Source organism: Nilaparvata lugens, chromosome 4, assembly GCF_014356525.2.
Source record: "Nilaparvata lugens isolate BPH chromosome 4, ASM1435652v1, whole genome shotgun sequence".
NCBI classification, from domain to species: Eukaryota; Metazoa; Arthropoda; class Insecta; order Hemiptera; family Delphacidae; genus Nilaparvata; species Nilaparvata lugens.
In genome coordinates, this window is record NC_052507.1 from 23,780,464 (window position 1) to 23,799,493 (window position 19,030).

At 36.4% G+C, this 19,030-nt stretch overlaps 1 protein-coding gene across 1 annotated transcript; it reads right to left on the reverse strand.

Annotated features, from left to right (window-relative positions):
• Positions 1-658: 658 nt before the first annotated feature.
• On the reverse strand, positions 659-15,092 carry LOC120350824. Its single transcript, XM_039425714.1, has 3 exons — positions 14,513-15,092; positions 13,922-14,055; positions 659-965 (listed from the first exon to the last, which is right to left on the reverse strand). Exons 1-3 carry the CDS (start codon positions 14,744-14,746, stop codon positions 659-661), a joined length of 675 nt encoding a protein of 224 aa, XP_039281648.1. The 5' UTR covers positions 14,747-15,092.
• Positions 15,093-19,030: the final 3,938 nt, after the last annotated feature.

Genomic DNA, 19,030 nt, shown 5'->3' on the forward strand with positions numbered 1-19,030 from the left:
GCCATCATGCTGACCTAGGCCCTATAAAATCTAGCTAAACTGGTAATGAAACCTAGGAATTGTTTCAATAAATTTAGTAGAATTGACAGCATCGACGCATATATTCCACAAGATTAAACAATAAAAATTGAATAATGGTCATCGCTGGCTTAGCCTAGATGTAGATGGTCAAGTCATATATTGTTATTTCCAAGTTCCTGTGTTTGTGTAGCTTGTAACCAGAATACGATGATCCAGTGCGCTATTATCAGTTTGTTTCCCGCTTCTCGGTCCTTCCTCATCTTTTTCCTCCTCTTGATTCTCTCTTTTCGGTCTCCTCCTTCCTCTTCACCTCTTTTTATCCCCTTTCTTCGATCTATTGTTGCTCACCATCCTTTCATTTCTTTTGGATTACAACGTCCACTAATTTCCACCTTTATTTTCAAATGGCGGACCGGAGCTCTCCGGCAGCGATCGTATATCCTACGTAGTCTTTGTACAAAGAATCAATAATGAAGAAAGGTAGTGGAAAGTCCTGAATGCTCACCTCTTCGAGTGCTTGCACAAAGAGAGGATTATTGATAAGTTATGGATTAAAGGAAAAGGGTTTGGCGTATGTGATATTAAGAAGACACAAGTGATAAGAGAGAGAAGAGATTGAGAAAGAAATGCAACGGATTCAGTTGTTGTCGTCTTGTCTGTTTCTCTTTATTTTTTTCTTGTTCCACTTATTTAGTGGTGCGTTGGGCTGTATGGTGTGGTGTGGCGTGAGGTGGGAGGGGGAAGGGAATGGTGAATTGATGGTGTGTGCGCTCTTCTTCTTTTTATCGAATGGAAATGAGGAGACAGGGACCGGGAAGCCGGGTGAGGGTGTGGCACTCGGGCGACCATCTGGTCGCAGACAAGACGTCCGTCGCTTCGCTCGCCCGACAGCCCAGCCCTTGAAACCGCGCATTCCTTGTCTCATGAGGGGCACACCACTCATCCTGGCACATCAACGCCGAAATGTCTTCAGCATCATCCACGTGATGGCCCATCATTTCACAAACCAGAAAATTCGGAAGTGATGCCGTTTTGAATCAATTCTGTTGTTTTCTTTCAATTATGTTCTGATTGTGTGCTTGTGAGAATGAAGTAAATAAATAAACTTTGGTGACTTCTGCTGATGACCATTTGCCTACCTTGATTTGTATGTTGTAATTTGACTGTTTTATGTAATTTCGCTGCTCCATCACGATGAGAGAAGCAGTTCATGTGAATGGAAGATTGAACTGAAATAAGGTAATCTTCAAAAGATAAAAAATCTGGTGTGGCACACTCACACAACTTTCCTTGCCGTCATGAAAATTGATCACCTGACGCTAGTGTTCCCGCGCATCTCAAGTCTACTATTCAAAGATTTGAGCCAGCTGGTGACAGGGCAATAACGCTGGAGACTCACGAGGTCTGCTATCTCTTCATAGTGAATCATTTAATAGAATCAACAGTTTTGTCAACAGTTTGCAATAATTGGATAATCACATTTTCTCGAATTTCGAGCTTATTTTTAATTTCAGGTGAAAATGTTAATGAACATTAATTGTAGAGATTCTCATGCTCAATCTTTTCCACTCGAAATTTTTTGTTTAAATTGTATCTGAAGCCTGATAATTGAGAATCTCAAATTAAACTTTGCATAGATGGGGTGGAGCTCCTGAAATTTTTACAGATATGGGACTTGTGGCAGTTGATAGAGCTTATCGATGACTATCCGAGGTATAACTTTAATTAAAATAGTTGAAGCCGTTTTCGAGAATATCGCGAAAACCCCTGTTTTTGACAACATTTTCGCCATTTCAGCCGCCATCTTGAATCGCATTTGATCGAAATTGCTCGTGTCGGATCCTTATAGTATAAGGACCTTGAGTTCAAAATTTCAAGTCATTCCGTTAATTGGGAGATGAGAGATATCGTGTACACAGACGAACATACACTCATACACACACACACACACACACACACACACACACACACACACACACCACACACACACACACTCACACATACAGAATACCCAAAAACCACTTTTTTGGACTCAGGGGACCTTGAAACGTATAGAAATTTAGAAATTGGGGTACCTTAATTTTTTTCGGAAAGCAATACTTTTCTTATCTATGGTAATAGGGCAAGGAAAGTAAAAATATCAGATTGCAGTTTACTAGAGATCTATGATGGTGTGACAGCTGAAATAAGTATCTTAAATAAAAAAAAATAAATGACTGGTTTTGACAATATTATGTCTCATACAAGATACAGATTGAACCAAGGTACCGAGAATACAAAGTATTCTAGGTACATTGGATTGAACCGGACGGAACATGAAGATTCTCATTACACAATTTATATTAAATAAAATTTACTAAATTTTAGTCTTGAGTAAGTACAGGAATTGTGGATAGTTTATTCAATATAAATAATAGAAGGTAGAATTATAGATAATAGTAGAATTCAGTTATAAAGAACATTGTCAACTACCCAAAATGTCAACTGAACTGAAGCGCATTTAAATCACAAACTCATATCAGCTGACCATAATTAGAAAGTAAAAATACCAAAAATTAATAAAAGAAAATTGAGCGAGGGGGTTAAAATCAAAAGTCACATGATCCGAAAATTAAAATTCTGGGAAAACGCCAAAAACATAGATTTTATAACTATTTAAATCTCTTTAAAAGTTTTCAAACCATGTTATTCATATGTATTTTCATCTCCTATTAATGTTTTGAACGCATTCAGTCCGCTATGATATACCATTTCAATTTTATTTCAATTCAAATATTGGAAAATCAGGCTTAAATGGAACATGTGAGGTTTTATTGAAGTATAAAGATGGAATGTGCTGGTTTGATGGGTTACAGAATATAATATTATTATGTTCAAATTAAATATTACCTTATCTACTTGCCTGTAACGTAACATTTACTTTGTCAAAACTGAACTAGAAACAATGGGTTCAATCATAATAAAAGACATCAAGATTTAATTTCACTATTTTAATTATTCTATGTGACATTGGGAAAATAGTTTGTCATTCAAAAAATATTGTTATAAAATTATATAATGATGATGTCACGCTCATTTACTAATTCACAAGTCTATGTCTATTCACAAGACTGTACTATTCATAATTTTTTTTCGACGTCGTCTCATATTTCATAATGAAGTTGTTCTGAACAAAGCTCAGGCTAGAGCTACCAGAGGACTGTAGTTTACTATTCAAATAATCAAATACAAACAAGGGGCAAAATTTAATCTTCAATTTGAGCCAGGTTATTTGTACAGTTAAACTCTGCATTAATGAACAATAAAAAAGAGCAAAAACTCACCAGATTTAATCCAATCTTGACTACTTGCCCCTTCGAAGCCTTTATTAGGTGTTTTGATCAGGTTCAGGGTGGAATGAAATCTGGGAATAAGACAGGTTCTGGCTTCTGGGCTGTCTTCTCGTTGATTCTGTGTTCAACTTGCAGGTCATACACTGTGTTTCGAACAAAGCTCAAACTGGATTCTTTATAAATTCAAATACAATTCAAATCATTTCAATTTAACACTATTTACGCTGTTATACTCATAATTCACACACACTACACTCAAACAATTATTTACAAGAAATTTCCGATCGAAATTACATGACAAACACACAATTTTGGTCTTGCAACAAGACAACGGGCTGACAAACAAGAATGACTGGGGTTTTTAACTCGACAAGGTCAAAACAGCAGGACGATCTGCGCTGGCGCAAACAAGCCTGCTATTGGCAGAACTGCAGTCTGGGATTTTGGCGCTACAGTTCGAATTCTCTGGCCAGAACATACCCCCGCCTCTGAAAAACTATTTTTCAGCCAAGTTACAAAACTGAAAAAAACACAGAAAGGAAAAAATCCAGACATGCCAAAAAGAACAAAAAACACCAACACCAAAAAACAACACAAAGAAAAAATACAACAAGCACAACAACTATTGAGTTGGGAGTAGATATAATTGCATTATTACTAGGTCGAACACAGAAACAACGATTACACTTAAAGACACAAATACAAATAATAGAGCGAGCGGACAGTATCCAGAATTTCAGTCTGATCAAGGACAACAATAACGAAGGTCCAGCATGACAATTCTTCTTGTGATGATAATCAATTAACATCCATACGAAAGTGTCGGATTTTGCTGAGATCATCTGATGACAAGTCTCAAATTCCAGTCCAGCATGAGACAAACAACCGCCGATGCGAATCACACCTCCATCAATAAATGGAGACAGGCGACGTAGGCGCATAGAACAATCCTCTCCCTTCTCTAATTGCACAAATTCAGATGAAAAATGTATCTTCTGTACCACTTTACATAGATACCTCTCAGCAACATCGAAATCTGATTTTTCTGATTGGGGTAAGATTCGTAAGAATTTGAGAACAAGAATTACAATTCTCAAAAGACGACCATAATCCAAACAACGACCAATCAATGAATATACTGCATTGCTGTTACAATCAGGAGATTTTGTGACTATCAACACTGACGGTTTTTTCGCCTCCGGTGGATCCACGATCTCTTCCATTTGAGTTCGGATGGGCCAATCGCATTCGTCCTCTGCTATCCATGATGGACCGGAGAGCCACAACGGAAAGTTCACAAGCTCAACTGGTGATAAACCTGTTCTAGACAAACAATCAGCGGGATTTTCAATTCCGGCAACATGCATCCACTCCTGTATACAAGAATCCTGTATTTTTGCGACGCGATTACCAACAAAAGTTTGCCATTTCGCGGATGGAGCATTAATCCAACACAAGGTGACTGTCGAATCAGAGAGTGTGACAATACGAGACACATGACAACGTTCACTAATAATAGTGACTACTGAATTCATGAGTTCTGCCAACAAGAGTGCCGCACACAACTCCAAACGAGGTATTGAAACAACTTTAGATGGTGCTACCTTGGACTTTGAACACAATAATACAACTCTTGGCTCCTCGCTCTCCTTCTGCGACTTCACATAGATAACTGCACCATAACCAGACAAAGATGCATCACAAAAACCAATCAAACTGATGTGAGAATCCTGAAACAAACCAACGTGAAGTGGAACAGCAAATTTCAACAATAGAGGCAACTCTTTTTGACAATTCTCCCAAAGAGTGCAGATAGACTCAGGCGGCTTCTCGTCCCAATCCACTCCTAATTTCCACAGTTTCTGGACAAGACGTTTTAGATATAATGTAAACGGTGACAAGAGACCAAGTGGATCATAGATACGAGCCATCACTGACAGAATAGAACGCTTAGTAGCGACGACCTCACCACTCTTGACTGAAAACTGAAACAGATCAGTACTAGGTTGCCAATTCAATCCCAAGATAGCCAAGGAGTTGTCTGCTTCGAAATCCTTGTATGAAAACGATTTCTCTTCCTCCGAGAATTTCTCCAACATTGATGGTGAATTTGAAGTCCACTTTGTGAGCGAGAAACCTCCTCCCTCAAACAGCTGCTTGGACTGACGATACAGCTCCGCGGCCTCTGACTCTGTGGCGACAGATGTGACTAAGTTGTCCATGAACATGTCTCTTGGTATTCTCGCCTTGGCTGCTGGAAAACGATTTCCATCCTCCTCTACAAGCTGGTGGACGGTGCGAAGCACCAAATATGGAGAGCTTGAAACACCAAAAACAACACAATTGAGCTGATAGATTTCGATCGGATCCTCCGGCGAAAATCTCCACAATACATGCTGATAACGATGGCAGGAATCCTCCACTAATATCTGTCGATACATTTGTTTAATGTCGGCAGTTAGTGCGATTGGGAACAAACAAAAATTAACTAACAAAACAAAAATGTCAGTTTGCAATTTGGGACCAGCATGAAGAACCTGGTTCAATGACAAACCCAATGATGTTCTGGAACCAGCATCAAATACAATTCGGATGGGCGTGGTAGTGCTGCTTGCTTTCACAATGGTGTGATGCGGTATGTAGTAACCACCTCGGTCTGTCTGATCTGCTACAAACGACATGTGACCCTGACGTAGGTAATCGATCAATATTTCATGATATGAAATACAAGTATTGCTGTCATGCTCTAGTTGTCTCTCCAAAGTCAGCAGTCTGCGTTCGGCGACAGCATACGAATCTCCCAAGCTGCTGGGCGGCTCCGCAAATGACAAGGCAACAACAAAACGACCAGAATTCACATGATGTACAGACTTCCGAAAATTTACCTCACACTCAACTCTTCCGGTTTCAGTTGACAGCTTAGTGCAGGGCATGATTCCAACTCCCAAAAACGTTCCACAAAACTATCCAACGATGGACTACTAACGAATGGACTACAGATGGCTGTAAAACAATTCGACACATTCTTTGTTGAAGTGAGAATCGGCGCTCTCCCCATCAGAATGTGACCAAGGACACTATTAACTGTCATCAATTCGTGTGATTCACCTATACTAGGACTCCCACGTAGCAAGTGAGGAACTAACTCCGCACCAATGATGCTATCTATTCTACTAGGAAGGTAGAATTTGTCGTTAGCCAGTGTGAGATTTTCAAGATGATGAAGTTTGGATCTGTCGATTTCACAAGAAGGCAACTTGTCGATGATTTTATCTACCACTGTGGCATCCATCAAAAACTTGATGGTAGGATCCAACTTCGACTGAATCGACACACAAGTACGACCTCGAACTTCACTAGTACCACCACCGAATCCACGAACAACGGTTTTCATGGGCTGGAATGGTAGTCTCAAACGCCGACACAATTTGGCTGTAACAAAATGACACTGACTCCCGGTGTCAACCAAGAAACGAACATCACAAAGCTGATCATTACAATCTCGAACATGAGCAGTGACAGTCGACAACACAACGGTCAAATTTTCTACATCGTTGGATGTAGAACAACAACTAATAGGTGATGTGCCACCTGCCTTGGAGTTCGACGAGGACGCAACACCTTCATTGGAACTTGATCTGGAAAAGTGCAATAAAGAATGATGAGATTCTCGACATTGAGCACACTGAGTTTTACTACGACAATCTCTACTCAAATGATCCACATCAAGACAACGAAAACAACAAAACTTTCCTTTAATCAAACAATAACGATCCCAAGGAGTCATTTTCAAGAAACTTGCACAATCTACTAACCGATGACCCGGTTTTGAGCACTTCAGACAATTGGGCTTTTTACTAGATGCATCGTTAGATGAATCATTAGATTGAACCACAAACACCTTTGATTTATTATCCTTTTTGTGCCTCATATTAAACGATTCAGTCTGTTTCTCATCAGAAGGAAGAGTCTTAATTTGCTTTTCAATGAATTTGACATAATCAGTATAAGTTGGCATAGCCTTGTCACGGACGGCCGATTCAAAATTTCTACGAGAACTTGGATCCAGCAATCTCAAGCCATGATAGAGGAATATCGAGTCTGACAAATCAGTGAGTCGCAATCTCTTCACTGCATTGATTGAACTGCAAAACCCATCCAAAATCGCAATACAACCTGCCTTTGATTCTGATTTTATTGGACGAAAATCAAAAATTTGTTTGAAATAGGCATCGACTTGCGCCCATGGATCGTTATAGCGGGTCAATAATGCCTGCCAAATTATTTGATAATTGTTAGCCAATGGTGGCAAATGATGACAAATATTTGCTGCTTGTCCAGTAAGTCTACTTACAAGATATTGGACCTTCTGCTGATCGTTCAAACTCTTGTTGTCATGTACCAATGCCTTAAATAGTTCATAAAACACCGACCATTGAGTCTGGTTCCCATCAAATTTCGGAAGGTCGATTTTAGGCAGTACCGACTCGGACACGACCGGCTGTGCACTAGCTGCTGTAGCTGTCGAAGATTGAGCAATAGCATCAGTCGCCTCTTTCTGTTTGAGAGTGTTAGCCGCTACTTCAATATACTGAAACAGATCTAGGTGTGAGTCGTTGAATGCTACAACATAATCTTTATTCAACTCAAGTTCCAACTCATTAACCACTAATTCTGTCTTTTCATAATCCGAAATGGTCTGAGACACCCGAGGATACAAGATTGAAAATTGCTCAGCAACTTTTGGATCAGAGACATTTTTAGACAGTTCATAAATTCTTTGCAATCTGGCATATCTGGCATCTCTGCAATCTTGTTCCAGTTTAGCACGATGCACTCTGATTTGTTTCTGTAATTTTTCCTCCATCTTGAACTCATACACAAAACAATTCAGCCCCGACAATACAAACAACAGACAATAAAACAAGAATGAGTTCAAAACTAGATGAAAGGAAGAATCACGACTAGTAAGTTATCAAAGTTAAACTTTGATTATCAATTCACAAGATAAGTTACTGCTGAAGACAAAACTATATGATTAGATAATGTTCTTCCAACAACTCACAAACAAACAATAACTTGTTGAATTGAACAAACAAAATCATGCTGTGATTAACCTTCACTAACATGTATAACAAAATGGACAATACAAACTCCAACAAACAAATTCCCGAAAAAGAGCACAATGAGCCTAGTTTCAGAAAAATTACAATTTTAACTGAAATAAATTCAATTTTACACAAATACAAATTGACAAGAAACCTTGCTCTAGAACAAGGCTACAACAAACTTAAGTTGAGCATAGATCAGACCATCCTCAACATGCCAACATTGGACAAATACGAAACTGCTTAAATCCAATGTGTGTGAATTAATCAACAAATTACAAATTTAAATTCATCACGGTTTGGCAGGACCAAGAAATGTTCTGAACAAAGCTCAGGCTAGAGCTACCAGAGGACTGTAGTTTACTATTCAAATAATCAAATACAAACAAGGGGCAAAATTTAATCTTCAATTTGAGCCAGGTTATTTGTACAGTTAAACTCTGCATTAATGAACAATAAAAAAGAGCAAAAACTCACCAGATTTAATCCAATCTTGACTACTTGCCCCCTTCGAAGCCTTTATTAGGTGTTTTGATCAGGTTCAGGGTGGAATGAAATCTGGGAATAAGACAGGTTCTGGCTTCTGGGCTGTCTTCTCGTTGATTCTGTGTTCAACTTGCAGGTCATACACTGTGTTTCGAACAAAGCTCAAACTGGATTCTTTATAAATTCAAATACGATTCAAATTAATTCAATTTAACACTATTTACGCTGTTATACTCATAATTCACACACACTACACTCAAACAATTATTTACAAGAAATTTCCGATCGAAATTACATGACAAACACACAATTTTGGTCTTGCAACAAGACAACGGGCTGACAAACAAGAATGACTGGGGCTTTTAACTCGTCAAGGTCAGAACAGCAGGACGATCTGCGCTGGAGCAAACAAGCCTGCTATTGGCAGAACTGCAGTCTGGGATTTTGGCGCTACAGTTCGAATTCTCTGGCCAGACCAGAAGTTATTTTGATAATCTCGGTCAGGGTTCTGTGACAGGAGTTATTGGCAATTCCAAAATAATTTTATTGAAATATAAGATTTCTATATTAAATGATATTAAAAGATAAACTGATTTTTCGAAGATGATTCTGCACAACACCACGCTAAAGCAGCATTTACACCAAAGTTATTAACAAAATGTTTATAACCGTATAGATTCTTCTAGATTATCATTATTATAGAAAATATTTACCAATTATTATTGAAACAATATTATTGAGGTTAAGTGGTATGAGGTAGAAAGCAATAATAGAAACAGATGCTCCTTTTTCAACTTCGACCATATGATTTGGTTATTTTTTTATAAAATCGTATGTACCATTAATTAAATTTGAACATTAATTCTAAAAAATCTAGAAGGAAAATTGAAATTTTGTGCTTCCAGGTGCACGAGATTGATATTTTTAGAATCTATGTGCAAAATTTGGAGATCTAAATCATTCCCGTTTTTCCGGTATGCAATCCACACGTTGACATGTTTTGATGCGAACAAATGAACACACGAACAAATACAACCCTATTCTCTCTTATTATATAGATTATCAGTTATTTTTTTAGTTATTTTTTAACTGAATTTTCAGTTTATCAGGTACAATAATTATAATTAGCCTATTCTAATTAAGAAAGACTCATTTATTCAAGACAGAAAGCAATAGGAATGCCCTATACACGCTCGAATTCGCAATGTATATATGAGACCATGAGACAGCTCCTGAAAAAGCGGCAATGAAGTACGATTGAATACAAAGCACATGCGCTGTTAAACGGTGCATTTCTCTTGTGTCACTCCAGCCATCTGTGTAATCCACTTGTCAGCTGATTGATTATGAATAATAATTTCTGTAGTCTGATTAATCCTATATTCAAAGTAGATGATATATATATATATATATATATATATATATATATATATATATATATATATATATATATATTGTGATGAATCTTTCAAATAGATCTCATGAAAAGAGAGAAAAATTGTGATTACCTTTTAAAATGAAAGAATTTGCTAAAGGAATAGTTAGCGACCGAGCGATAAAGCTTACTTATCAATAACTGTATATTGATAAGAGTACCGTTCTGTACTGAATATTTTTCTAGGAAAATTATTCAATAAAATTATAATTATTTTGCAAATAAAGCACAAATTATTTACGAATTGCTCATTGATTTTGAGGTTACACTTTGTTTACTATCGATCAGATGTTTTTAAAACAGTTCGAACGCAGCTGACTGATTCAAAGTATTGTCAAATGTCACGCTGGCTTCACGTAAGATATATACCATCTCTAAAAATTAAAACTATCCATAAAGGATCAAGAATTTCAAATAAAAAAATAAAATGTATGTGTTATCGTTGAAATTATTTATTATTTAAGAAATTATATTATATGTCAGGTCTTATTGTAACTAAATAGGTCATAGCATGAAATTATATTATTGATAAAATGGCAGAAATTAATTATAACAATCTCAAACCTAATAAAAATTGTACAAGAGTATTAATTCATTAACGATTTAATTCAACTGAACCACATGGTAATTAAATCTCTTTGGCAGGTCTAAGCCAATCACAGTGCATAGAAATAGCACCAAGAGGTGATCGTTTGAAAGCAACACATGTTAATCTATTATCAGACAACAACCCTGCCTTATCAGTTACACTAGCACATGTACATTGTATGAGAGGAACTATGTCTATAAGATTAAGCAGTTTTAAGAATTACATAAATTAAATTATTATTGTAATTAAAGGAATGTATTCTACTGCTTGCCACTGACGTCATGTTTACGTCACAAGCGTTCTACCAATGGCAAATTTTTATGCAAATTATTACATCGAGATTCTGAGAAGCAAGGTCTAGCCTAGAAGCTTAGAGAAAAGACAGCACTTCCCTTTTGAAATCCTCACCGTGCAGATCTTTTATAGTTACCAAAGACCTATTTGTGAAAATTTCTTGTTCGATTTTAAATGTTCTATTTGTGAGCCGATATTTTAGGCCAATTTATTTGTTATTTGTAAATTTCTGTTTTCATCAATCGATAAATTTAAAAGTTAAAGTAAATTATCCCTTAATTAATTTGGTGAAGGAATATTAAATTAAAATTCCCCACGTGCTGAAACCAAAGCCTGGATTGCCGCCGATCAAACGATTTTTGATCTAAAGAAGAAAACCACGACCGCCAAGGAAATTCACGTGAGTTATAAGTTTTAAAAGGGGCCCCAATCTACGCTTCGAAAATATTTCAGTGCAGAAACATAAATTTTTTCTTCGTTAAATTATTGGCCACGCCGACAAGCGCTTTTAGTTATTAAGAGCCTAGAATTTATTCATATTTAATTTATAAGAATTTGTAGTTGATTACTATCCTCCGCTGCCTGAACCACGACCCCGAGCATTTTAAAAATATTTTATAATTCTTTCAAAATTGTTCAATTTTATCAATCGTAAAATTCTGTTGAATCACGCATGGTATCATGCAAGCACAAGAAAATTTTTAACTATTCTGTTAATGCTAAATTATTATCAACCTGTAAATCAAATTCTGAACTGCACTGTATGATTACATATTTTATTGTAATATATTTCAGTTTTGTTAATTCGCTTTCTGAGTTCGATTATTTCTTAAGCCTGTCAATTATTGTGTCTGATACGTTCTATATCATCAAGAACCGATCGAATACGATCATTGGAATAATTGAATTAAGCTGGATATTGGAACAGGTCTAAGTGGATGTAGCGAGTGGGGTCAGATCAAGATATTTATTCTTTGTCCTTACCTGCTCATATATCAGCTTTTATCTGTTACCTACCTCGACTTAGGAGCGAACGCATCAATTGTACAGCAGTGGCAGCCATAGATCATATAAATTCCTACAATAGAGCTTAAAACCCGACAAGACTCTGTTCTCGAAATATATTCTGAACGATATTTGGTCCAAATACCGTATTTTAATCCTTCAGAACTTATTAGAGACGCAGTCCCGTAAATTATCTACATCGGGATTTTTGCTCGACCTGTATGATTTTGTATGCTCATTCTTCACAGGTAATAATTTTAAGGTATCCGTCTTCAGTGTTTAGCGATCGCTACACTGCTTATAAAAATTTCATCACTATACAATTTGTCATTAGAAGAATCAAGGGTGAGCGAGCGTTTAGGCCTCCCGCGATTCCGACAATTGTATTGAATCTTGTAGTGAATCAATCAGTCTGGTGTACATTCAGCGTCCACGCACGCAATTACAAAATTTATAGCCGCTACACCATTGACTCAGTACAAGATTCACTCTACATGTGTGAAGCCATCAAATACCGCTCCACATGATTTGGCGCCCAACGTGGGGCATTTAGATTCAGCACTACATGATTTGGCAAATCTCTCTACATATGTGAGGCGAGTAAAAAATACCGCACCACATGATTTGGCGCCCAACAGTGATAGGCATTGAAGAGGTGGATAATCGACTACGAGGATTATTTAGTTGCTCAGTATACTATAGCGCTGACAACGGGAAAATTTTTTGAAAAATTCATGGTTGTGAATTTTTTCGAATTTAATATTAACTGTTCACTGTTATATAAAATAACAAGAAGTACCATACCCAATTTTTGAACGGAAAGAAATTTATCGATTGATGAATTTTTAGAGAAAAAATCGAACTCAGAATTTTATTATGTGTTATTCGAAAATTGGTCATACTATAAGTCATAGGTATAAGAGATATCATAAGAAAGGTGATATATTTGAAGAATATTAGGTCTATATTGAAACAATTTATAAAATTTACAGAAAAGAGGATTGAAGTTATTTACATTTTAAAAGTTTTTAAAGCATAAAGAGGGAAGTAAAATTAAATCACGGATATATTGCGGAATAATTCAAACAGAATACTGTTCCTTTTATATAAAATTTTGCAAAGAATACTAGCCTATATATAGAATTGCGGCAAGAAATTATAAGAATAAAATATTTTATAATAATAATAATAATAAATTATAAGAGGCGTACCTGTATTACCGCATAAGTGTTCACTGTGTATCCTGTATGTTCGTGTCATTTTTATGTTAACGATATTGCTAACTTGACTCATTTTATCACTGAACACATTGCTAAACCACTTTTTCTGTATTTCACTCACTACGAAGCTATAACAATTTCTATTGGATTTCTTATTAATTATTTTGTATATCACATCAACACTTTCACGTTTTTTATTCACCGCACACGTTCGTCGCATTATTTTCTCACAAAGCATGGCAGGAAACGACCAGGTCAATCCAAGTCTGTCGGACACCGAGGACATTTCACCCGATTGTTCGCCGCCATCCGCATCTGCCACCGCATCCGCCGATTTCCATCCCAATGTACTGGATGATTTATCTTCGACGCAGGTGGAGGAGAGTTTCATTCTAGTGGAAGATCCATCGGCCGCCCAAGAGCCGGAGGACGAAACATCGGAGAGCATACGGACGACGACGCCCCAGAAACAGGAACCCCCATCTCTCGTACTGTCGCTCGGATAAAAAACCAGAAGATAACCGTTCGCCATACGCCCGCTCCCGCACTGGATACGGACACCCTCCTGAAAGCGATAACCAAGATGATGGACGATTTAAATAAAAAATGCGACAAACAAAAGAAGAATTAAAGGAAGACAACAAACAAATAAAAGAAGCATCGAAGAAAACAAATGAAGCTATAACAATCTAAATGAAAAGAGCGACCAAACAAAGGAAGAATTAAAAAGGAAGTTCAAGAAGCAAAGAAGGTAAACGAACAGGGTTAGAGAAGTTGAGTCAACGGATGGATGGAGCATTCCGTGACACAGATAAAACCATCAAAAAATTAGCTGAGTGTCTGGATAAATCAATTTTAGAAACAAATAACCGATTGGATAGGATATCTGAAGATATGCATATGGGAAAAATCAGCGTCGAAGTCAGCATTAAGAAACATATACATGTGGAGAAGGATACAATAGAGGTGGTTAAAGTCAAACAAGCAAGCGAACATAACACATGTATGGAAAACCAACCCACCGAGAATGTCAAGACTGGAGTCGCGCCGCACCCCGCCGAACGCCGAGAGGAACCAGTCGACATCATCCGCCGAGCCGAGGACGTCATCCACTGCATGGAGGGACAGCCCGTACTACCGCCCGCAGAGTGCCAAGACGAGCCGGACGACATCGCCCGCCAAGCCGAGGACGACATCCATGGCATAGAGGGGCCAGCCGTACCATCGCGCGCCGGACACCAGGAATCCAAGGACATTGCCCACCAAGTTGAAGAGCAGCCCGGACCGCCGACCGCACATATCTCTCATCCACCGAGGACAGCACCTGCAACACATCAAATCAGTATCCATCAAAAACAATCAGAAAACAACATTAGAACAATTAAAATCCGCATAAAGTCAAGACTACACACAAGCAGAAAAACAATTCAAGAAAGAAGAAGAATATCTAGAAGAACCTACAACCACTGCCGTCATGTTAGGCTAAAATCGTACATCAAGCTTCCTACCAGCATGCAAGAAAAAAGGAAGATGGTATCAAGAAGGACCTACAATCACCGCAGTCATGTCCGGTTGAAATCAAGCAGACTGTACACCGGCATGCAAAAAAGGAAAATATCATTTGGAAAAACACACAGACATCCCCGGCATGTCAGGTTTAAAAATATCAAACTGCATGTTACAGGCCGACAAAGAGGAAATATGTTTGTAAGAATCGATCTACACCACCGGCACATTCGTTTTAAGCCAAGTTTAGTAAAACGGATAGTTGCAAATTGGAATGGAAACTTGGAACAATAGAGAAATCAAAATTAGATGGGGGCTTGAGGAAAATAATAATCTTTTAATCAACTGGAATCTACGTTGTAAATTACACAAATTATCAAACTTCTTCATAGTCACAGCCTACCCATTGAATCACATCTTAGCAGACTGGCATCTTTCTACTCCTACTGCAGCCTAAACAACATAACCTAAACATCGCCGCATCTCAGCTGATAAGGAAATATTATTAATTCACTTCAAATGAAGAAACCGAAATCAACTTTAATAACAGAAGAAAATAAAACTACAAAACAACTCTAAAAATTACCAACCTGATCAAGCCATCTGCATCATGTTACAGTCATCACAGAAACAATCGCCTAGTTATATCCGCACAACTGAAAAACAGAAACAAGAATTATATTATCCACAGAAAATAATTATAAATTAGAAATAACATGAAATTAGTAGTGAATAGGAGGAAAGAAAATAAACAAAGTTTATTTGAAAAAATGTGTAAATCTAACCTCGAAATACAGAATCGACAGAAAAATCTATTCAGAACCAAAGCCTGTTCGATAATTTTCTTCGTCACACCAACCAATGTGTGTGAAATCATAGAGTCAATGTATAGGAATCAAAGCAATATCGTTGTTAATTAATGTAACATATTATTTAATGTGAAATTATAAGTAAAAAACGCAACCAAAAATATATATTTATGTTAATTTGCACGAAATGCGCATGTTCTATGTCATATATGAATGTATCTCTAAAAAACTCCAAAGAAAATGAAATTCTTACCTTCAAATGTGAAATTTATTACTGTTGCATCAAAAGATCATGAATTGTAATTAAAATTGATAAATGTAAGCTTAAAGACTTAATATTTGTAACCAACATTGATAAAAATCAAGAAAGCCATTTCAAGTGTAACCCTGTTTGTACACAACGTACTAAGCGCAAATAAGAAAATTGCTCGAGTCAAACGGTAGACAATTGTCAAGTCACCGAAGTTAAATCACACTCTCACCCAATTTATGTAAAAGCCAGAATAAAGAGTCAAAACCTGTAACAACTATGAAAAATGATGAAAATCTATATTTGTCGCAAATACTGTTTGAATTCTAAGAGGATAATATGTGAAATTTTGTATATTTGTTATAGTTATGGGTCTGCTCATAAGCCACCCGTGAATGGAAGTTGTGGAGTTGTTTTAATGAAGGATCCAAAGAGACCTCATTAATTATTGTATTTCGATTGTATCCAATGGAAGGAACAATCAATTATTTATTTTCTCGTAGCCAAAAGTGCACGATATATTGTTTTTAGTGTTAAGTGTGGAGTTTTCGTAGAAGTAAGGAGATGAAATAGTGTATTCATCACAATATCGGATTTTTCAAATAGTCATTGTTTCGACTCGTCTCCCAATTACCTATTTAAAATATCCTGGGGGCTTTTGTGTGATGAATCTTTCAAATAGATCTCATGAAAAGAGAGAAAAATTGTGATTACCTTTTAAAATGAAAGAATTTGCTAAAGGAATAGTTAGCGACCGAGCGATAAAGCTTACTTATCAATAACTGTATATTGATAAGAGTACCGTTCTGTACTGAATATTTTTCTAGGAAAATTATTCAATAAAATTATAATTATTTTGCAAATAAAGCACAAATTATTTATGAATCGCTCACTGATTTTGAGGTTACACTTTGTTTACTATCGATCAGATGTTTTTAAAACAGTTCGAACGCAGCTGACTGATTCAAAGTATTGTCAAATGTCACGCTGGCTTCACGTAAGATATAATACCATCTCTAAAAATTAAAACTATCCATAAAGGATCAAGAATTTCAAATAAAAAAATAAAATGTATGTGTTATCGTTGAAATTATTTATTATTTAAGAAATTATATTATATGTCAGGTCTTATTGTAACTAAATAGGTCATAGCATGAAATTATATTATTGATAAAATGGCAGAAATTAATTATAACAATCTCAAACCTAATAAAAATGTACAAGAGTATTAATTTATTAACGATTTAATTCAACTGAACCACATGGTAATTAAATCTCTTTGGCAGGTCTAAGCCAATCACAGTGCATAGAAATAGCACCAAGAAGGTGATCGTTTGAAAGCAACACATGTTAATCTATTATCAGACACCAACCCTGCCTTATCATTCAGACTAGCACATGTACATTGTATGAGAGGAACTATGTCTATAAGATTAAGCAGTTTTAAGAATTACATAAATTAAATTATTATTGTAATTAAAGGAATTGTATTCTACTGCTTGCCACTGACGTCATGTTTACGTCACAAGCGTTCTACCAATGGCAAATTTTTATGCAAATTATTACATCGAGATTCTGAGAAGCAAGGTCTAGCCTAGAAGCTTAGAGAAAAGACAGCACTTCCCTTTTGAAATCCTCACCGTGCAGATCTCTTTTATAGTTACCAAAGACCTATTTGTGAAAATTTCTTGTTCGATTTTAAATGTTCTATTTGAGCCGATATTTTAAGCCAATTTATTTGTTATTTGTAAATTTCTGTTTTCATCAATCGATAAATTTAAAAGTTTAAAGTAAATTATCCCTTAATTAATTTGGTGAAGGAACTATTAAATTAAAATTCCCCACGTGCTGAAACCGAAGCCTGGATTGCCGCCGATCAAACGATTTTTGATCTAAAGAAGAAAAACCACGACCGCCAAGGAAATTCACGTGAGTTATAAGTTTTAAAAGGGGCCCCAATCTACGCCTCGAAAAATATTTCAGTGCAGAAACATAAATTTTTTCTTCGTTAAATTATTGGCCACGCCGACAAGCGCTTTTAGTTATTAAGAGCCTAAAATTTATTCATATTAATTTATAAGAATTTGTAGTTGATTAGCTATCCTCCGCTGCCTGAACCACGACCCCGAACATTTTTAAAAATATTTTATAATTCATTTTTTCACTATTTTTTCAAAACTGTTCAATTTTATCAATTGTAAAATTCTGTTGAATCACGCATGGTATCATGCAAGCACAAGAAAATTTTTAACTATTCTGTTAATGCTAAATTATTATCAACCTGTAAATCAAATTCTGAACCTGCACTGTATGATTACATATTTTATTGTAATATATTTCAGTTTTGTTAATTCGCTTTCTGAGTTCGATTATTTCTTAAGCCTGTCAATTATTGTGTCTGATACGTTCTATATCATCAAGAACCGATCGAATACGATCATTGGAATAATTGAATTAAGCTGGATATTGGAACAGGTCTAAGTGGATGTAGCGAGTGGGGTCAGATCGAGATATTTATTCTTTGTCCTTACCTGCTCATATATCAGCTTTTATCTGTTACCTACCTCGACTTAGGAGCGAACGCATCAATTGTACAGCAGTGGCAGCCATAGATCATATAAATTCCTACAATAGAGCTTAAAACCCGACAAGACTCTGTTCTCGAAATATATTCTGAACGATATTTGGTCCAAATACCGTATTTTAATCCTTCAGAACTTATTAGAGACGCAGTCCCGTAAATTATCTACATCGGGATTTTTGCTCGACCTGTATGATTTTGTATGCTCATTCTTCACAGGTAATAATTTTAAGGTATCCGTCTTCAGTGTTTAGCGATCGCTACACTGCTTATAAAAATTTCATCACTATACAATTTGTCATTAGAAGAATCAAGGGTGAGCGAGCGTTTAGGCCTCCCGCGATTCCGACAATTGTATTGAATCTTGTAGTGAATCAATCAGTCTGGTGTACAT

Bases quoted from the DNA above. Each gene is read 5' to 3' on its own strand.
- LOC120350824 (XM_039425714.1), bottom strand. From the start codon at position 14,746: ATGTCCTTGGATTCCTGGTGTCCGGCGCGCGATGGTACGGCTGGCCCC. The intron at 14,056-14,512 runs GTGGGTTGGTTT...TATCGCTTTCAG, and splicing joins CTCCAGTCTTGACATTCTCG to GAGGGTGTCCGTATCCAGTG. The intron at 966-13,921 runs GTCCTCCGGCTC...TTGATGTGCCAG, and splicing joins CGTATGCTCTCCGATGTTTC to GATGAGTGGTGTGCCCCTCA.